At 32.7% G+C, this 22,925-nt stretch overlaps 1 protein-coding gene across 3 annotated transcripts in view; it reads right to left on the bottom strand.

Annotated features, from left to right (window-relative positions):
* Positions 1–22,925, bottom strand: part of bi (bifid) — a 103,187-nt gene that overhangs the window by 66,668 nt on the left and 13,594 nt on the right. For 2 of the 3 annotated variants that reach the window (XM_065507757.1, XM_065507755.1), the window contains exons 2-3: positions 3,599–3,712; positions 2,611–2,773 (exon numbers count right to left, since the gene is read on the bottom strand). In XM_065507757.1, the coding sequence (XP_065363829.1) occupies positions 2,611–2,773; positions 3,599–3,712 (277 nt within the window). The remainder of the gene's footprint in view (positions 1–2,610; positions 2,774–3,598; positions 3,713–22,925) is intronic. The other variant, XM_065507758.1, reaches the window with a different exon arrangement.

Raw genomic sequence — 22,925 nt, 5'->3', positions numbered from 1 at the left:
AATTTATAATTTTTACTACAAAACACAATTATTCTAAACCTTAACTAAATGATTCATTACCTTTTTCCAAATTTTTAATCCCTTTATTCTCAGAAATTTTGATGAATTAAAATTTTCGAAAATTAAAATATTAAAATTGGGAAAACTTTAAAACAAAAATTGTTTCAAATACTGAAAAAAACTTGAAAACTACATTTTGCCACCAGGGACGACTGACCAAATTCAAAAAATATTACAAATTACAGAGAAAGAAAATGCTTAACATTATATTATTATCCAAATTTCATGTTCTCATTATGCCGATAATCCTAGTTTATATTTATAGCCTTAAATTTAGATTTGATTTAAACTCCTCTCATAAATATTTGACACAAACTCAAACATACTACCCCCTTGTCTCTAACATAAAACGCGTAACATATTTTATTATTTAAACTTTTTTTCCGGACAGAAAAGAAAAAAAAACAGAATTTAAAACTAAAAAAAAAACTATTGATCACAATTCATACTCTTAACTCTTGTATTTAAACGAAAGAAAAAAATAAGGATGGGATAGAACACACACCACGACGTATTAATCGACTTTGAATTTTATTGATCTTTTGTCGGTATTTTATCGGCTCTTCTTTTATATTGTCGCTTATTGGGTCTTTACGAGCTTATTGTAGCACTCGCCCCATTACATGCACACGCGACGGGCGGCCAAAATAAGCAAAAAAAAATTATAAAAAAAAACAAACCAAACACACAACAATTCTGGCCTGGACTTCAGTAGTCATATAAGCAAATTGTTGCAGCTTTAGACTAAAGCTTAAGAAGAGAAGAGTTTTTCCACTGGTGGTTCATAAACAAAATAAATTTAATGAAGACCATCATCTGACACCAGCACAGATAGCAAAGCCTACTACAAAAGCAGCCAGGAGTTTAAGACTATAGCAGCCAGTAGTAGTAGTAGTAGTAAGTAACTGAGTGAGTGAGTGAATTGCGGGCTATATGGTCAAGTTTTGCATATCGTAAGCGCGTTTAAATATTACATTCGTTCATTCATTCATTTTATTCATTTTCATTTGTCTTACGACTCTGTGGCAAAATCTTAGCGCGTCCAACAAAAAACAGCCACCAACCATCATCAGCAAGAGCAGCAACATCAACAGCATCTACCGGCGTCTGCGGTAAATTCAAAGTATAATTTCTTTTTTATCCAAACGACTGATTGAATAAAACATGAAATGAAGCTGCCGCCTCTAAGCTAGAACTATGTTCATTTATATACATATGATAGAGGCTGGCTTGACTACTTTACAGAGGGAGAGAGGAGATCGATATTAATTCTACCATTTTATCACCGATTTGTTTAAATTCAAACATACATCACATTTAAAATGCCAAAAAGAACTTGTTTCTAGGTTTGGTTTTTTGCTAAATCATTTTCAAAAACATAAAATTCTATACAAACGTGTGTGTCAAAAGCGTTAAAAGAGGGTAATGGTTATAAAAAGGTGTACAAAATGGCGTTTTGGCAATTTTTCCAAGACTTATTAAACATAAATTATTGTGTTGATTTCAAATTGAAACACATACAACAAGTAAGAGAGCTATATTCGGTTATGCCAAAGTAAAAAAAAATTCGGGATAAAAAATATTTATTACCGATTTTGACCCATTGTAGGAACGAATTACTATAGTTTTATATAATTCGTTGGAAAGGTCTTTCAAATATCTATCATTAGATATCCATATTGTCTATATTAATGTTAGTAATCCAGATATAGATCCAAAATAGGTAAAATCGAGGTAGTCGTGGTTTTTTGCTTATATCTCAGCCATTTATGGGCCGATTTTCTCGATTTTAAATAGCATTCTAAGTTGGACTATAGCGGATATATTAATGTATGATTCATTTATGTAAGTTATTTGGGGACTACAAAAAATTGATTTCAACATACAGACGGACAGGCGGAAATTGCTATTTCGACTTCGCTATCTAAAACAATCCATTATATATACTTTCTAATCATGGTGAAGGGTATAATTATTATGATACTTCTGTTTTAAACACTTGAGGACAAATTTTATATTTGAGTACTCAATACTTTTCAATACTACTCGTTACTATTCAAGTATTCAAAGCTTCTCCATATTTTAAACGGGTTTTAATACAAAAAATAAGGAACATTAAATGAAAATCTTAAATTATTCTTTAAAATTTAAGGAAATTTAAGGAAATACAACAAAAAAAATTCCTTTAAAAACCCCGGAAAAAATCAATTTTATGTCTAACACAGTTACATTTTTAATAAGATTTTGCAAAAATATTACTCTGTAATGTATGAATATTTATCCTCCCTATTATTTGTTGATATGTATGTGTTAAATTGTGTTAAAATATTTAAACAATTAAGCAATTTTCTTTATTTTTTTTTCAAAAATCAAAATTTTTTTTTTATAAATTTTTTCTTTGAAATTTTGCTTAATTGCTTCAATTTGTTATTTTATAGTTTCAAATTTCTATATATGGTTTTTTTTATACTTAAGTTAAGATAAATTATCGAGAGTTTAAACCCGAGTTTAACTTATTGTGGTGTTTTTTGGTAAACAAAGAAAACGTACAGTACTTACAAATCCATGTTTATCACTAATGTTATTGGTCAGCTTAAGCTTATGGAATGAAACAACCTTTTGCATCCATTGTTCACCGGTTGTGGGTGAATCTGGATGGATATACATTCTTTTGGGCATTTCAGGATCGGCCTTGCCGGCAATCATCCAGCGACTAAAAAAGAATAATAAGAAAAAAAATAATAAAATAGAAATGTTTGACAAAACTCTGATATTAATGAGCAGTTAAACTGAGTTTAAGTAAACTATAATTATAATAAACATTTGTTTGAAATAAGTTATTTTATTTAATAATAATGAAGCAACATAGATAGCTACTGAAACGAATTTAAACTTAATAGATTAAAAATGCTTAAAACTGATTGTAAATAAACTGCTTAATGACCAGTTAAACTGAGTTTAAGTAAACTGCTGTTGAAATAACAAGTATCTGGTTAAAATTAATAAAAATTAGGCTAACCAATGGTGAGTTAAACAAAGTTTAAACTAATTTTAACATTTGTTTAAAATTTATTGTAATTAAATTGGCTAATGGTCAGTTAAACTGAGTTAATTGTTATTCCTTATCAATGAATTAAAGAAATAATAAGAATTTTAATAGGAAAATAAATGCAACAAAAGTTTATTTAGAAACTTTGAAAACTTTAGTTAAACTAAGTTTAAGTTAACTGACACATTAAACAATGATATGAACACATAACTGGGAATAACCAGTTAAACTCAGTCTTAAAATATAATTTTAACTAGAATCTTGGTAAATTTAAAACCTAGGTTTTTAATCTGATTGATTATAAAATGTCAATAAATTTTTTGCAAATTTTATAAAAAAAAAAAATTTTAACTATGATTTGAATCATATTCCTTTGGTTCTTCTAATATTTAGTCTAAAAAAGTATCACTAAACCCAACCCAACAAAATTGAAATAACTTTATTAAACTCCACTTAAACCGAGCTTAGTTAATCATTCCTTGAACTTACCTATTGTGAAACTTATAACGATAGTCATCGGCAGCCACAATATCCAAAAGAAGTATATATTTCGCCTTGGCATCGAGACCCGAAACTCGAAATTTCATTTGTGGAAACATTTGTCTGTAAAACAAGAGAAAACATTTATTAAAAAAAATATGATAAAAATAACATAAAATTCCTTAAAGATAAATAATTGTTAAATTAACATTAAATAAATGAAAATGACTAAACTGAAACAAAAAAACAGCGATAATGGTGGTGGCCTAAAAGAAGCAAAGAACTAGCTAGCACTGGGCACATTATCTTTAACAAACTTTATCATAATCAGGTTCGTGCGGTCGTTCGTTCGTTCGGTCGGTCAGTTGCTATGGATGGGATCTGTTAAAGGTGGCGCCAAGCGAAAAGCACGAAAAATTTAAATTTTTATATTGTAGCAAGTAGCTGGCAGTCAAGGTAGTAAATTGATATTGGTTTGGGCAAAACATTCACATTGGGGAATTACTGCGTCAACACCATTACTACCACACTAACTGCAACAACTACTTTAGCACTGGACTCACACACAGCAACACTAGAACCACCAACCAACACGTTGAAGATGATGATGATGATGAGGAAGGAAGGAAGGTAGTTATGCAAGCATGGTATGGCTAAAACAAAAACCACCCATTATTACCAACTAATGCTGTGGCTTCATTTGTCCAATTTGTGTGAAATTGTTGTGGCAGCAACCACAGTTAGTTAAGTTAAAACAAACATTTTTATTTGGTCACAGAACGTGTTGAAAGGCTACAGCAGAATGCCAAAGGCATACAAAAGACATACCAGCCAACAAAAGTAGTAAATGGCCAGCTCACGGTTTTTTTTAGCTGGACTCACTCATCATCCAGCAGAACAGTGAGCCAGCCAGCAACAATTTTTATTATTTTATTTTTTTTTATTTGATATGCTGTGATACTGCACACAGCTAAAGTATCTTACAAATATGAAAATTATAACTTTGAGCAGCAATCACTCAATCTTTTTAGTCCAGGTAATTTCGTTAGCACAGCTCAATAGCTGCAGCAGCAGCAACAGCAACAGCCAGCAGTAAAACCAACAACAGCAACCCAGAAAAACAGCCCTCTATAATACAACCAACTTCTTTCTTTTAACGTTATTTTTTTTTGGGTTTGAGACTCATGAATCAAATTTAACGAATGTCTCGTTCATGAGCAAACAGATCATCATCATTGCTGACGATGTTCTCGTCGCCGCCGTCTTGGACAACGTCCTCATCACCCATATTATTAACGTTAACACACAGTATTTTGTTAACTAAACTAAATACCAACGGACGGACGGACGGATAGACAGACAGAAAAACGACTGGACTCGACGCGACAGACGTCAACGAAAAACCAACAAAACATGCCCACTAAACTGTCCAATTTTTATTTATTTTTTTTTTTTGCTTTCATTCTTTCGATTTTTGCCTTCATTATTCGTCTTCTTATGATTCTATCAAAAATGTTGCTGTTGTACGTTCGATCAGCCTAAAGGAGAGTTGTCAGCGCCGTAGTAAATATTCCTCTTTCCATTCAGTTTATGTAGCTTCTCCATAAAGCTTGTTGGCTGTTTTCTTGTATTTTTTTTATATTTTGCGGGCTTCTTCTCAACAATTAACGAGTGAGTGGAAAGCTGTTGCGTTCAACGCATTTACTACTTTAAATCCTTACAAACAAACGACTGTTTTTCAGTCCGCCTCTCCGTCTCTCTGTCTGTCTTAATGTCAGTCGTTCGGTTGTTACGTTCCTGTGTTGTGTTGCAACGTTGAAACGTTCACTTAACAAATTTTTGTTGGTTTTTATTTTATTTAGGTTCTTTTTCTTCATTTTTTGGTTTCAGCAGTTGTTGTTGTCTGTTTGCCTATGGCTCATTTTCAATAACTCGTTAACCATTATTGAAAACTTGGCGCCAGTTGGCAAAACTCACACTAACCTCTTCCTGCCAAACGAATGGCTCTTAAAGGGGCCAACATACAAACAAAACGACCCACCACACGCGTTTTTTTGTTTGTTCCTTGAGTATAAACAACTCTCCAATTCATTCCTTTTCTTTTCTTAACTGAACTGAACTAAACTTAACTTTTTCTTGTTTGTTTTTTGGTGCTATGCTGCTGCTGCAATAACCAAAATGTTTTGCCCTCTTTTAAGGAAAACAGCCAAATTCGTTGTTGCTTCACCTTGTTGTTGCAAGCACAAACATACACATCCCATAGTTATGGGTTTATTTCGCGCACATGCATCAATCTAAGATCTGTGTGTGTTTGTAAGCGCGCCTCTATGCCCCTTTGATGCAGGCAGCAATTGATAACATTGCTTTATACTAATTTTTGCTCGTTTCAGTTGCTGCGACTGCATTTGCTGGCTGCAAACCACATACATTGCCACATACAACAAAGTGTAGGGGGACAACAAAAAAAAAATTGTTGCAAAAAAAAACGAGATACAGATTATTATTTTTCGTTTGTTTTATGAAATTCCCTTAAGTCGATTCCTTGTGATTATTTCTGTTTGTGTGTGAGTATGTTTTGTGTTTGTAATGCACCCAATAACACAAGCAAGTTGAGAAATCGAACAGCCAGAAAAACACGATCACTACAACACATCTATTGGGTGGGCTTAAAAGTTAAAGTTGTTGTTACAAATTCATCATGATTACTACTAAAACAAGGAACTTTTTATCTTTTCAGGATCTTTTAGGATTTGAAGGTCTTTCAAATTCCGAAAACTAGTCCTTCCTGGAACTAAATAGTTCACTTAATGTTTAGAAATTTGATATACAAATCGCTAGTGATGTGAAATGATTTGCAATTCGCAAAATAAGTCCATCCTGGAACTAACTATTTTAAGACTTCCTGCTTTCAAATGCAATCCAAATTGTTCTGATTTAAACCTTTCAAAATCCCAATACCAGTCCTTCCTGAAACCAAAAGTTAATTTGATCTCCAAAAAGAAGATATCCAAAAGCTTCGTGCTTTTAAATGCACCATTTTCTCTCGTTCTGCTTTTCCAAATAATGAATGAAGCTACCTCGTCAGTCTCCAGAACTGTGGTTCTGACTGAAACCTTTCAAAATCTCAAAACTTCCTTCCTTGATCTAGCATATTAATTATCTCCAGGAATTAGATACCATAGAGCTTGGAAATGCAATCTTTGGTCCCATTTTGCTTGTCGAATTAAAAAATGAAGCTGCTTCCTTAATCTCCTCAATTTTTGTTTTGATTTAAGCTTTCAAATTCCCAAAACGTATTCTTCCTGGAACTAACAAGTTCAATTTATCTCCAGAATAGAGATATCCGAAACCTTAGTACTTTGAAATGTAATGTTTGGTCATGTTTTGCTTCTAGAACTAATGAATAAAGCTGCTTCCTCAGAATCCACAAATTTTTGTTTTTGTTTCAAATTCCCTTAAACTTATTCTTCCTGGATCTAAATCGTGCTTTGTTATGCAATATTTGGCACTGAGGCTTTAATCCTTTCAAATTCCAAAACTTATTCTTCCTTGAACTTACTAATTCAATTCAACTCCAGGATGTTAATTGCCAAACTATCAGTGCTTAGAAATGTACTGTTTGTTTTATTTCAAATTCCCGAGACTTATTCTTCCTGGATCTAAATCTTTCAATTGATGTCCTGGAAGTAGAAATGTAAAACAATAGTGCTTTGTTATGCAATATTGGTCTGGTTTTGCTTTTCGAATTCCCAAACCTCGAGCTTCCAGGAACTAATTAGTTCAATTTATCTTAAGGAAGAAGAAATCTAAACTCCTTATGATTTCAATTGAAGTAGAGGAATTGAAATCTAAGTAATTTTGTTTGGTTTCCAGAAAAAAGTAAACTGATTTCGGATTTGCTCGGTGTAATTTCTAATTATCCATTGTTGACATTAAATATTTGGATAAATCGTTGAATATATATTTATTTTACAGCTCTTTTATTTGGAACCAATGGTACATCGTCCATGAAAGATAAACGTTTTCAAAATTGTGGATTCGGAACAAGAGTTATGCTCAGTTCCTGAATGACTGATTGCAGAGTTTCTCTTTCTTTTGATGTTTCATTTAAATTTCCTAATGAAAGGGAAAGCTGCTTCCTGAATATCCATGGGGGCTTATTAAGGGAGACTCAATAGAACTAAAGATTATATTCAGTTCCTGAATGCTTGATTTCATAATTCTCCTTCCTGTTAATGTTTGGTCTCATTTTAGTTGCCAAATGAAAGAAGGAAGAAGCAACTCCATCCAATCTTCATTAGGAACTAATATGGGAGACTCAATAGAAATGCAATGCTTATAATTTTCAAATGTGTGGATTGTAAAAAAGAATTGTATTCAGTTCCTGAAAGATTGATTTCATAGTTTCTCTTCCTGTTGGAATTTGGTTTCATTTCAGTTTCCAAATGTAAGAAGAAAGCTGCTTCCTTAATTCCCATGACGAATGAATAAGGAATATGTACTCCTATTCACTAGTTGAGAGCTCAGAGTTGACAAACTTAGAGGAGTGAGACACGAATTGTTCTGGAACAAGATCAATGTGTAGATGGTGGAAGTTCTTTCACTAATTTATCAGATTGAGTTAATGGGCTACATTTCTGAATGACTATAAATTCGTCTTGGAAGTATAGTTTTTTCAATATCTAGTTGAGATTTGGTAGGAGTTTTCTGTTGGGAAATATCTGTCTCTTTTTTTATTGTTTAGTTTCTTTTAATTGGTGGCTTTCAAAGGAAACAACCTTAACACCCACCTAATATATATTTAGCAACATGTTTTTTTTCGTATTTACCCACATCCGTAAATACGTACAACATACAACATGCATACTTAGTTGCTGGTTCAAATTGAAGATGTTTGTTGGTTTATTGTAGGTCTTTCTGTCCGTCCGTCAGTCCGTCTGTATGCTGAAGCACACATGTGTTGCTCTCAAAGATATTTAGGAATGATGATGGCTTGTTACCGTCGTGTTGATAAGCTTGTTTGGATATTTTGCACACTTTTGTTCTTGTTATGTGTGTTTGTTCTTGTTGTTGCAGTTGTAGTTATAGTTGTTGTTATTCCTTAAATTCAGTTCAGTTTTTCAAAAAAAAAAAATTAAGGCAGTTTGCTTGGTTTATTTGTTTTAAAAAAAAGGAAGATGTTGATAAAGTTTTCTTTTTTTTATTTTTTTGGTTTGTTGAATTTTGGTGCGCTTTTGTTTTGTTAATATCAAAGCTAACATTTTGGAAATTATAAGGCCAAATATGACATCATGGGTCAATTGTTGGCATTTCTAAGACAAGCGTTTCAAAATTGTTACCATTTGTTGTTGTTTAAGTGTTGTTCTTCTCTTATTTTTTTTGTTCTTGTTTAAAGCCAGCAATACATCCCTTTCGGTATTGTCAACTTGATATAAAAACAAAATTTTTAATGTCAGCCCTGTTTGATTAGTCAATAACTCGATGAAATGAGAAATTTTTGAAAAAAAAAACAAAAAACGAAACTAAAATGAAGAGAAGAGAGGAGAGGAGAAATAACAAAAAAAAATTGTCAAGTTGCATTCCTTTTAACTCTTTTTCTATATTTTGCACAAATGTTTGGGGCTGTGTTTAGTTGTTGTTGCTGTTTTAGCTTGTTTGGCATTCAAAAGCAGTCATAATATTTTTATTTAATATTTTTGCAAATAAAAAAAAAAAAATAAGTTTTTTTGAAATTTAAGTCACGTTTTCCAGCGTCCTGTCTTACAGATTCTTATTTAATAGTTATAATATGCCAAGCATACAATATTAAATGTGGAAGTCATTTCCAGACGCTTGTTAAAGTGATTAAACATTTCTTGATTTCTTGTAGTTTTTTCCATTTTGTGTCTTCATTTTTTTCTTTGTTTTTTGCAACTAGTTAAGTTATTAAAGGCCAGGACCACCAACCATTTTTAAACAACAGGACTAATTTATTAAACCATACTTTGAAGGAAGTTAAACGCCATTCAATATGTATTTTCTATGTTTCAGCTGTCAGCAGATATTTAAATATTGAAGCAGGCAACCAATATAGGAAAAAGGGTGTGATGGAAAGATTAACTAGGCAATGCCCAACTCGAGATATGCTTTGACAAGATTTAGAGTACACTTGGAGAAATATAAGCCAAACAAAAAGATCAAGCTTAGACGAGGGGAATGTATTAAGGAAGGACGATTTTATGTGGTCTCGATAGAATTTGGAGCAGACTTGGAAGGTAACATCAAGTTCTGAAACATATATCCTGAGTTTATGTTATAAAACATCATAGTGATCTTCAGATGACTTGAAGCACACTTCGTGCTGTTCGATCCTAATGAAAATAATAAGCTTAGAAGGGGGGAATATATTAAGGAAGGATGATTTACCATGTTTAATTTAGGAAAAAAGGAATAGTTCGTTAAAATTGGTCTCGATAAGGTTTAGAGCAGACTTGGAACGTACAGATTGTAATGAAACCATCATGTTTAGACAACATATATCATGAATATATGCCTTAAAACGTCGACAAGATTTGGAGCACACTTGAAACATTGCGATCCTAACGAAATCATCAATCTTGGAGAAGTAGAATGCATCAAGGAAGGATGATTTAACTTATCAGATCAAGGAACAAAGCATCAGTTTGACAAAATGGTATCGATACGATTAGGAGCAGACCAGGAACCTTCAGATTCTAACGGAAACATCAAATTTCGAAAAGAGAAATACGTTTAGGAAGATCGATTAAACAAGTTGGATTTGAGAGATAAGTTAATCAAGTTCCGACAAGAGAAATACATTCAGGAAGATTGATGTAACAAGTTAGATTTGAGAGATAAGTTAATCTAGAGAAGAGCTTTGAATAGTAAAGAACTCAAATAACTTGTGAACCTTCGTTTGTGATCTGTATATATATATATAACATCCTATCTCCTCTCTCCTCATCCTCAAATGATTATTTTCAATTCTTGAAAACCTCAAATTCCATTAAATTGAAAGCTACTTTTCAAAAGAAACATTTTCTTGAGATGACAATCTTTGATCGAGGAAAACACAGATCGTTTCGAGGATCAAAACATTATTTCAGATTAAGCTTCCTTACATCCCATTTAAGAACACCCTGTCCCGTATCATCTTTGATCGAGAAAACGATCTGTTTCAAGGATCTCAACATTATTTCAGTTTAAATTTCCTTACATCTCCTTTAAGAACACCCTGTCCATTATCCTTGTTACATATCAATCGATCATTTTCCTTTCTATAGAGATGTCTGTGCCAAAGTCACTAAATTTATTTATTTATTTCATTTTGTACCAAACTGGACACCTGCAACTCTGCCAAAGTTGTTGACGACACAATTGTTGGCATTAATCTTTAAAGACTTTGTCAACACGATCGGTCAAGATAAGTTAACCAAATAAGCCAGAAAAAAACGCTTTAGGGGAAAGCTATTGTAAAAAAAATCAAACTGTAACAACCCCAAAACACACAGATAACAAGAATACAGCAATGAGGTCATGCTCATCTGCATGAGGGGTTGCATGAATTTGAATATCCGGGAATAATTGCAGGCACTCAAGTCTTAAGCATTTGTGTAATTTTTTCATTTTTTTTTTTCATTTTTTGTTGCAATAAAAATCGCATGAATTGACAATTATATGCAAATTCTACGGACGGGAAAATTTATTTGACAAATAATAAAATGTGTGTTTACAAGCAAGACTCCTCAATTGTAAATTGAAATGGAAATTGTTAATTTAATCGAAAACATTGATGATGATGATGACGATGACGATAAAGATGGTAGATGGAAGACAATTGATAAAAAACAAATTCATTTATACATTTTAATAGGAACGAACAGGTATCAAGATAATAATTGTAATTTTTGGAGCTCCAGCAGCTGCTGATGAAAAGAAGTTTTATAGATTGTTTGTTTGCTTAACGTTTTCCTTAAGTTTATTGTTTCTTATTTTTTGTTTTTTTTTTTGGGAGAATAAACTGGCTAATTACCAAAATAAACAAGGTAATTTAGGGGTAGCTATAGAGCGATAAATATGCTATAAATAACTCACAAATTACTCGTGCTTCAGACTCAACTTAAACAAATAAATAAAACCACCTTCCTATTCAGGTGGACAGCGACAGCAGCACTGCAGCAGAGACCAGCAATAAAAACCCATAAATAATGAAATTATTTTCCACAAAATGATGCAAGTGATTGTGAAAATAAATGACCAAGCGCCACAAAGGATCTCAAAACCCTATAAATACTACTTTACAATCATATTAATATAATTTTCAAAACACTCCAACCTCTGCATACAACAACCTCTACATACTACAAATGTTTGTTTGTTGGTTTGTTTGTTTGAGTTGATGTTATTTTTATTATTATTAAAGATGCCACAGCGTCTGACTGACAGCTGGAAACTCCCACAAAAAATTAAAACAAACTACAGAATCCACTGAAAACACTTTGGTCTTAACGTACGAAATTATCGTTTTTTTTGTTGTTTTTGTTCCTCATATGTGTGTATAGGGTAAAATTGTACGTCTTGTTATCTTAACTAGGCGTTTATCTTGCATCAGAATATGCTGTTTGTTGCCTGGGCCAATGTTGCTGCTGTCAGTCTTTTAACTACGTTATCAGCAAACAATTAAAACCCAGAAAACATACATAAAACAGCAGAGATACACCATCAAACACTGTCTTTGCTTTACAGAAAGAAATAACGAGAAAAAAAAATAACAGAAACCAAAAACAAACACAACAATTAATAAAGAACTGAAAACAAGCCAGCCAGCAAGCAAGTTACTGGCTGCTCTTTGTCAAATGAATCATCTTTGTTGGCGTTTTAATGTCACCCAGTACACATAGAGTACACACAGAGAGATGTGTTTGTTTGTAAGTTAGTTGCTTTTTCGATAATTGTCACTATTGTGAATGAGAAAGAGCGCCCTTCTCTTTAACATGTCATAAATCAGCATAACAGCTGTCACTATGGCCTGTTGTCACTGGGAAATTTCGGTTTAGATAAGAAAGCTGAACTCCTAACAAATGTAACGATGCTGTAATTTCAAAATTTATGACCATTGACTTCTGTGTGTGCTGTGTCATATGAATATGTTGCCTTTAGTTGTCATTGCTTGTAAATGTTTCTTAGATAAGTTTGAAACAAAAAAAAAAACACTTGTTCTTTTTATTTTGTGTCAGTGAGTTGAAAACTAAAAATGATTAATTTGTTTTAAAATCAACTATCTGAAGCATTTTTATATTTATCAAATGTATTTTAATTAACTTGGATTTGAGCATTTAAGTTTGAAAAGATTATAGAGTTTGTTAAACAAATAACACACAAAATAGTCAGTGTATTCCAAAGATCATGGATCATGGAGCCAAGATCAATGATTTTAATACTCTAGCTTCAAGTGTTATCATTCAGAAGGCCTGTATCTTCATTTACCAACATTTTATTTCTTTTATTTCCTGGCTAAAAGAACCTACTATCTCCCAAGACCCTAACTAAACTCAAAATTTTATGAATTCTAAAGTTATTTAAAACTTTGCATAGGAACACAACAATATTTGTAATAAGGAGTTCGATTTTCCACCAAAAATCACTTCCACTCCGAGGCAAATCCAATTTGGAGCTAAAAATTGTGGATTTGTTTATTGAAAAATCCCCGTGGTACGCATTTCCTGCAACTGATTCCAAAAGTCTAAGCAGCAGAGAAATTAATGTATTGGACCCAAGCAATTTGATTTTGAGAGGACACTTCTTACTTCTACCACTCCCAAAGAGAGAAGTATAAAAACAAAGCATCAAGAGATATATGTTTAAAAACGTCAAAGCGACCTTGACATAAATTAAAGCATACTTGAAGCATTGCGATCCTAACGAAAACATAAACTTTAGACAAGGAGAATTGATTATGGAAGGATGATTTACTAAGTTAAATTTGGAATTTAGAAGTATAATTTCACCAAAATGGGCTCGATAAGATTTAAAGCAGATTTGAAGCATTCAAATTCCAATGAAATCCTTAAGTTCAGACAAGGGAAATACATTGAGGAAGAATGATTTGGAAAGTTTAAATATAAATGATTTAAACATTCTAATATAAAGCCCATTCGAAGCACTTCGATTCTTACAAAAACCTCAAACTCAGACAAGGCGTTCACCAAAAAGAGCTCGACAAGATATAGAAGAGACTTGAAATTTTCAGATTTTAACGAAAACATCAAACTTGTAACAAGAAAATACATCAAGAAAGGACGATTTAAAAGGCTTAATTGAGCAATTCGAAGCATCAGTTCCACAAAAGGAGTTCCATTGAAGCAAACTTGCAGCAAGCTCAGACAAGTGGAATACATTAAGGAAGGGCAATATAATAAGTTAAATTGGGTAATTAAAAGCTCGATAAGATTTGGAGCAGACTTGCAGCATTCATCTTCTATTAAAAATCTTAAGCTCAGTTAAGAGGAATATAAGAAGGAAGAGCGATCTAGAAAGTTAAATTGAAAAATTAGAAGAACCTCGACAAGATTTGGAACAGACTTCCAGAATTCAGACTCTAACAAAAACCCCTAGCTCAGATAAGGCCAATACATTAAGGAAGAGCTATCCAATAACTTATAAGTTCACCAAAAGATGCTCGACAAGATTTAAAGCATTACCGAGAGAGGGAAATACATCAAGGAAGGATGGTTTTTTGGAAATTGGAAAATTTAATTTTGTGTGACTTCAGCAAACGGAGCTCGACAAGATTTAAATCAGACTTGCAGCTTTCAGATTGAAATTAAAACTTTCAGTTCATACAAGGAAGCGCGATTTGCAGCATTCAGATTCTAACAAAAACCTTAACTCAGTTAAGAAGAATACAAGAAAGAAGAGTGATCTAAAAACTTGAATTGAAAAATTAGAAATTCGCAAAAGAAGCTCAACTTGATTTGGAGCAGAACCGAGACAAGGGAAATACATCAAGGAAGAATGATTTTTTGGGTATTGGAAAACTTTATTTGATGTGCTCAACAAGATTTAAATCAGACTTCCAGCATTCAGAGTCAAATGAAAACTTTCAGTTCAGACAAGGCAAATCCATTAAGGAAGAGCGATTTAATAATTTAAATTGGAGAATTACAAGCATCAGTTCCACAAAAGGAGTACAGCAAGATTTGAAGCTAAATCGAACAAAATCCTCAAGCACAGACAAGTGGAATACATTAAGGAAGACAGATTTAATAAGTTAAATTGGAGAATTAAATGTTCACCAAAAGGAGATCGACAAGATTTAGAGCTGATTTACATCATTCATGAAAACCTCAAGCTCAGACATGGTGAATACATGAAGCAAGACCGATGTAATAACACAAATTAGGGAATTAGAGTTGAGAACTCAAAGTTTAAAAACACCAAAGTGGCTTTAACAAGATTTAAAAGTTGCAAGACAAGTGGAATACATTAAGGAAGAGCATAATTGACAACATCAATTAAAAAACATAGAATTAGAAAGTTCGATTAAGTGAATTTTGGAAATCTCAGAAGGAAAAACAATAATTGATAGTTTTCTAAATGAAATATAGAGAAGTTTTGACTAGGAAGCAGGCATTTGCAATTCATTAAAGTTAAACTACTGCTAATTTTCTATCAGCATCTCAAAAACTTTTTGGAACATTTAATAAACCAAACAACAATCAACATTATTATTATCTACTTGAAAACTCCTCTATCCTTCTTACTGCTTCTTCCAACAAAGAAAATTCCTAACAATTTGTCAAACTCTTACATATTAAAAGTTTATGATTGAAATGCTAAATGTTAAACTAAAGGAAGTTGTTTAATTTAATTCAAATCTAATTAACAACAGAGTGTTAAGGTCTCAGCAAATGATAGTTGTAGGAAATTGTTACAAGTATTCATGTTTTTTTTCCCATTTTTTTTTTTGTTTCATTAAAACAAGTATTAGAGTAACTGAGTATGTATCCATATCCTGTATTCCTTTTATTTTTTTCCAGCAGCGAATGTGTTTTAGAGTATGTAACCAAATAGATTATGTACATATAGACTATATACCTAAAAAATGTATATAGTTTTTTTGTTGTTGTTGTTGTTCACTGGTATATAACAGCCAACATTAGGGATTCTGTGAGTGTTTTGGACAAGAATGCGCATGTCTACTTTCAAGTCAACATCTAATTCCAGAGTTAGCCTTTGTCTGTATAACAACTCACACCAGCACCAGTTTGGGGTTGTATGTTTGGTTATACATATATGTGTACAAGTAGATAGAAGTTTTCAACATTATCTTTACAAATATTTGCCAAGTGTGTCCAACTCAAAACGTTAGGGGTAAGCAGGGAAACAAGTTCTTTGAATTGCTTTAATATTTTATGTTTTATGGCCATTACATAAGTATTGAACTAAGTATTTACACTCCCAATTGTCCACAACGAAAAAACCAAAAAAAAAAACTTAAAACCCAAAACAAGAGTGTGACATTTCTTAGCCAAATATATATGCAAAATATTCATAAGTCTGCTCTGCGATATCTGCCATCTTAATATGTTGTATCATAAATCCTGAAAAACAAACAAAACCACATGATGGTATCCTCTCGACAAATCTCGTTTTCAGTTCAGTACAATTCCATTTCCATTTGGCGATTTAGTAGTGCCCAATTCAAGTGTCGTTTGCTTTGAATTTGTAGATTTGCTGCTAACATATTGGTCGTCATCGTCCAATACGTTTTTGCGACAGACAGTAAGTGGAATTTAATAATGTTTTTAAGCACACATTAACTCTACGCAGCTTAAATAGCCCACACACATAAATGTTTATGCGAACGCCTTTAACGGCGTGTTCTCTCACCAAGTCTCGACATAATCTTGTAGCAAACCTGCCGATAAATCTGCCTCATGCTGTCACAAAAGCCAAAAAACTAAAAAAATATAAAACAACCAAAAATATTGGTTATTGCCTTAAAATAAACTCAAAAAAATTATGTATGAATAAACGAGATAAACCATGACTATATGTATGAGCATTACAGCACGCAGTGCAACTTGAGTAAGGCAACAATGGTATCTAATGTCTTGCACGCTACAGTCTAACAAGTGGCTGGCAGGTTGAAAAACTAAAAAAAGTTTTCCAAATTTAATGTCCTAAGAGAAATACTGGATATCTGTAAAAAACTGGCCTCGAAAATATCAAAAGTTTCTGAAAAATAAGTCTGAAACGCCAAAGAAAATATCTGAAGTTGAAGCAACATCAGCTGATGAATACTTAGACTTCCCGAATGTATTGGAGTTGTTCCACCCAGATCAGAAATTATACGATGTAATAGCAAACAAAGTGGCGTTTTCTTGCTGGGTTGACACTCTCTGATCGAGTGAAACTATGTTTGCTTCCGACTGAAGTCATGCGAATATTCAAAAACCATGGAATTCTTCTACACTCTCCTGCTGAGAAAAATATCTGAATCAGCTGATAAATAGTTACGCTTCCGGAACGTTCTGGAGTTGTTTCACCCAGATGAGCAATTAGACAATGTAATAATAGGATTAGGAAGATTAAAAACTAGTTTTGTTACCACTTTTTCCAGTAAATTGAAGTGCTACTGCTGAGTTGATCATCTTGGAGAGCGAGACTTGAGTTGTTTTGCAACGACGATCTAATTGTCATGGAGAAGGAAGAAGCAGATTGAAACTAGTTCTTTTTTTTTGAAGTCATTCCTAATCTTTGGCTAATTGTCAGGGATATAAGATGAAAGAAATCAGTCTTTTTGCTAAAAATGAGCTTCAGGAGAAAAGCAAACAATTCTTCGGAGTGAAGTTTATAAAATTCCATTTCACTCTCAAGCTGAGAAAAATATCTGAATCAACTGATAAATTTTTACGCTTCCGGAATGTTCTGGAGTTGTTCCACCCACTCCAGAACGTACCGGAAGGATTAGGAAGAGTAAAAAGTTATTTTGTTAGCAGTTTTTCTACTTTAGAAAGTTTTTCCGATAAATTGCAGTAAAATGCTGCTGAGTTGATCATCTTAGGAGAGCGAAAGTCAAGTTGTTTTGCAATGATTATCCAATTGTCATGGAGAACGAAGAAGTAGATTGAAGCAAGTTCTTTTCTTTGAAGTCATTGCTAATCTTTGATTAATTGTTAGGTATAGAAGATGACAGAATTCAGTCCATTTCACTCTCCAGCTGAGAAAAATATCTGAATCAGCTGTTAAATGTTACGCTTCCGGAACGTTCTAGAGTTGTTCCAAACGGATGAGAACTTAGACAATGTAATAATAGGATTAGGAAGAGTAAAAACTTGTTTTTAACTTGTTCTTCTATTATAGAAAGTTATTCCGGTAAATTGCAGTGATGCAACAGAGTTGATCATTTTTGGAGAGCTAGGCTCGAGTTGCTTTCCAACGATGATCTAATTGTCATGGAGAAGGAAGGAGACTGAAGCTAGTTCTTTTCTTTGAAGTCATTCCTTATCTTGGGCTTATTGTCAGGGATAGAATTTGAAAGAAGTCAACTTCTATGCTAAAAATGAGCTTTAAAAAGAAACCAAGCATCCCATTTAAAAACTTGGACAAAAATTCAAAAGTAGACTCAATGGAACTTAAGTAACTCCTAGAACATTAAGAAAATGACTCATTTTCACAAAAAGGAAGAAATAATTAAGGAGCACATTACAATATCGAGATAGGGATACATATGATTTTGGAGATTCAAGACGTTCTGGAACAAAGATCCTATTGTAATGGAAACGGAGGAAAATAAGTTCGTCTATTCCTTATAAAACCTTAGAGCATTGAGAAATTTAGCACAACATCAGGCATGATCAAATAAAACACATAAAGGAAGAAATAATTAAGGAGCTCATTAAAATAGCGAGATGGGGTTACCTATGATTTTGGAGATTCAATTCGTTCTGGAACAAAGATCCTATGGTAATGGGAACTTCGGAAAATAAACTCGTCTATTGCTAATAAAACCTTTTGCAAAATAAACCAAGGCATTTCTGCCGAGAACTTGCACAAATACCCAGAACACTTAGGTCGTTGAGATATTTAGCACAAGATTAGGCTTGAGCAAATGAAACATTAAAAGGAAGCCATATTTAAGGAGCATCATCGAGACTTTCCTATGTTTTGGTAAGTGATGTTGTGATTTTCGGTAGTCAAGTTGTTCCGGAACGAAGATCATATTGTAACGGAAATGGGGAAAATTGATGTTCAAAGAAGAAGAAAGGATTCTGAATTGAAATTCTGATTACTTCCACAAAGGGTTTTGATTCTCAGGAGTAAAATTTCTATACCTTCTTTTCCAAAACCAAAAGATCATCAAGAAGTTTTGTTTAGCAATATCGGGAGTGAGCCGATATGACCTATACAACATTTTTTACTTCAAAAGTCCTAAATTTTTATGCCGAGACTCTACTAACCTGTATTAGCATGTCCCTCATTGCCACAAAACATTAGCACAAACTCATTATACTTTGTAATCCAGCATAAGGATAGTGCAATTGTCTTGGCGAGTAAGTACTGCATTGTAAATTGTACAAACATATGAACGAACGAACGTGTTTGCGTGTAAGAACGTCAGTTGCACTCAAGGTAGTTCATGAATTAACTTCGAACGTCATAAAACATGCATGTGCGCATACATAAGGTATGTTTGAATGTCTTCTGTAGATATAAATATGAGAATATATTGGAAATTATAGACAGTGTTGTGGTTATGAATGTTGCTGATATACAGGGTAGTAGACTTGGTCCATCAAATAAGCCATCTGTTTTATTTGTTAAAAAACTATGTATAAATTATATTTGTAGCTACGTTTTTATTATAGTATTTATAGTTTGGTTTTATGTTTAATAAAATTATTAGCTGCTGAGGCGGTATATCTATGTTGACAAAACAAAAATAGTTTTTCGTGTGACAGGAAGCAGCTAAATGGAGTAAACGAAAATTGATCTGTGTTTTTAAATTACAAAGAAACGAAGACTTCTGAAGATCTTAGTAAAGCTAATAACAAAAACGTTTTGTTTAAAACGATCAAAGAGAAAAAAGGTAAGCAGTATAAAGTTCCAAAAGCTATTGTCTTGAAACAAAGCAAAACATTTGAATTTGAATTTCTTTTGAAAGAAGCTGTTAACAAAGAGGTTTTAGCTTTTTGCAAACTTAACTTGATTAGCTAATTTTTTAGTGTATTTTTTTTTTATTTTTGATGAACAATATGTGATATGCGTATTTAAGAGTATTTAAGAGCATAACCAACAAATAAAACAATAAAATAAAATCCAAAACAGAAAAGGTCTTTTTTATCTGCCTCAAAAGAAAGAAACCAGTTTCTAGACAGCACGCAAACTGGCAAAGTCTTTGTTGGAGAGCATGAAAAGAGTTGTCTCTTTTGTGGATTTGAGGGAATAAAAATTGTTCAACAACAAGCAAGTTCAAAATTATGAGCCTTTGGCTGATGATTTAGTTTTTTTTATGCCACCACAAAACCCAAGAAAGACTCTGCATGCCTTTGTGCCAAGGTAGTGAGTCTGAGCAAGGTTAAAGACAGACGGACGGACAGACAAGCAACATATGCCACAGGCTGTTAAGAGAAGACAAAGTAGGCGTAGTTGGCACGTAAAACAAATGCCCGTATGCTTAGCTGGTTCTGAATGTTACTTAAACCAATACATAATTAGTAAAATACACAATATCAGCAGCAGCAGCTCAGGAGTTTTGAAGCTTTGGAGCAGGCAATAAGTAGCAGTTAAGTTGCACGACGAGACCTTTTATTTCCTTTTGCTGCTGCTGCTACTAAACAGCCAACAATTCATCAGCCAAAACGATCATCATCATCATGATGAGCACGATCATCATTATCATCATCTCATTAATAATGCAAACAACAACATCAACAAATATTTAATAAAGTTTTATACATGTTTGAGGCAGCTAATCGAGTTGTTATAAGCAGTGACAGCCTTAAGCAAAATTTGTGTTTGAGTTAGCAGAAATTGAAATTAAAAGATTTAGGATCTTTAAAGGATGTAGAAGAAAAGTTAAGAGAGTAGTTTTTAAAAGAGTGTTTAAAGGACCTTTAATTTCATTACAATTGTCAGTTGGAGTTTAATTTTTGAGTAATATTTAATAATTACTCACTCGAATTAGGTTGGGAAAGCCCTGCAACTCTCAAACTCTTTTGAGCTCTCTTTTGGCTCTCTCGCACCCCAAACATTGTTTCACAAAGTCAATGTTTTAGAAATAAAGCGAAAAAAAGCTTTGGTGGTTTTCAATTTCAATAACAGCAGAATAGGCAAAGAGGAAAGAGAGAGAAATTTGCAAAAACAACAATAATAATTCGCACTTTGTTAAAAGTTTTTCTTTCAAGTTAATTGTACGAGAAAACGCCAAACAAAAGCCCAAGACTCATTGAAACTCACAAAAATTTCTAAAGTGGTTAAACAAAACAAAAGCCACAACAACTGCCACTAACTCGGCAGCTCAACAGCGCTGCTTTCAATGATTATAACATAACGTAACAACAACGTAACTGCAGCATGTTGCAACACACATACAATGCAAAATAAACTGCGAAAAAAACACCAAAAAATATAGAAAAAAAAACAAAAAACCAAAAAGTTTTATATGAATGAATAAATGAATGAAGGCCTGAATGTTGGGCTAAACTGTAAAAGAATGAATGAATGCAGGCATGCATGTCATAGAAGTTGAGTGAAATTATCACACATTCACACCATTTTCAGAAATTTTGCCATTGTTTTAACGAAAACCCACACACACACACACACTACTCACTGCAACTGACAACACAACACTTGTGTATGTAGAAAAGGTACTAGGAGGCATGTGTGGCAAGAGTTTATTTTACAACATCTACTATATGCTACAGCAGCAGCATACGAGGCAACGAGGTGTCTAAGTGAGCCACCAAACAAACATGTTTTCTATTCTTTGCTACTGGCTTTAACTGCAACTCAAACTCCAACTCCCAGCAGTTTAACCGTAATATTACGTGTTTAATAAGAATATTGCAAAGGCAAACACAACACAACACAATAAAGAGCACCACATTGAAGGTGTAAATGAATGAGTGACGATTAGCACCAGAATATAATGATAATAATAATAAGAACAACAACAATAATAATAGCACAGTACCTACTACATACTACTACTACTTGCTGCAAGTAAAAGAATCAAGTAAAAGATGTGTGTACAAGTACTAACAGAAGTATGCCACTTTACAAGTCAACTCTGAACACAAAAAAAGGCACAAAAACGTGATGAAACCCAACAGTCTTGAGTCACTTAAGATTTTTTCACAACACACACTCACTTCATAACACTCTCTACTTTAACACATTCACTTGAATTTGTGTTTTTATAATTATTTGTCTCCCCAAATGGTCTTGCCTCATGTTAACTTACATTTATACATATTTTTCTACTAGTAGAACCTTTAAAACAAAAGGATTAAATTTACAAAAAACACAGCAACAACAACAGAAATTCTCACCTTCAAGTTTTTCTTTAGCTGTCAAACAGCAAATTGAATGAACAAATTAACCACAATTCTGCTGCAATTGTCATTTATATTATTGTATAAAAATGTTTTTTTTTTTTTGTTAAATGTAGTAGCAAAATATTCTAAAAACATACATTATTTATGTACTTAACAGCAATAATTATAAGTACACTTAGAAAAGTAATTAGAAAAAGCTTGCTTTAGCAGCACTTAAGTCAAAGGAGAGTTATAATAAAAACCATTAAAAATCTCAAAAGCTTAATTCACAGGAGACTACAAAAAATGTAAAAAATCTCTTACGAACTTTAGTTAGGAGTAAATTAAGAGCGATTATAGATTGAAAAGCTTTAAAGCTTTCTTAAAGATCTCAAAAGCTTAATTATCAGTTCCTTGAAAATGGATACTACAAAAAATCTTGTCAGCAACTGAACAACTTTTTCTATAGAAAAGTTGTCAGCAACTGAACAACTTTTTCTATAGAAAAGTTGTCAGCAACTGAACAACTTTTTCTATAGAAAAGTTGTCAGCAACTGAACAACTTTTTCTATAGAAAAGTTGTCAGCAACTGAACAACTTTTTCTATAGAAAAGTTGTCAGCAACTGAACAACTTTTTCTATAGAAAAGTTGTCAGCAACTGAACAACTTTTTCTATAGAAAAGTTGTCAGCAACTGAACAACTTTTTCTATAGAAAAGTTGTCAGCAGCTGAACAACTTTTTCTATAGAAAAGTTGTCAGCAACTGAACAACTTTTTCTATAGAAAAGTT

The sequence above is a fragment of the Calliphora vicina genome, chromosome 4 (genome assembly GCF_958450345.1).
Source record: "Calliphora vicina chromosome 4, idCalVici1.1, whole genome shotgun sequence".
Classification (NCBI taxonomy): domain Eukaryota; kingdom Metazoa; phylum Arthropoda; class Insecta; order Diptera; family Calliphoridae; genus Calliphora; species Calliphora vicina.
Note: the sequence above shows the minus strand (reverse complement) of the source record. Positions and strands in the feature narration are given on the sequence as shown.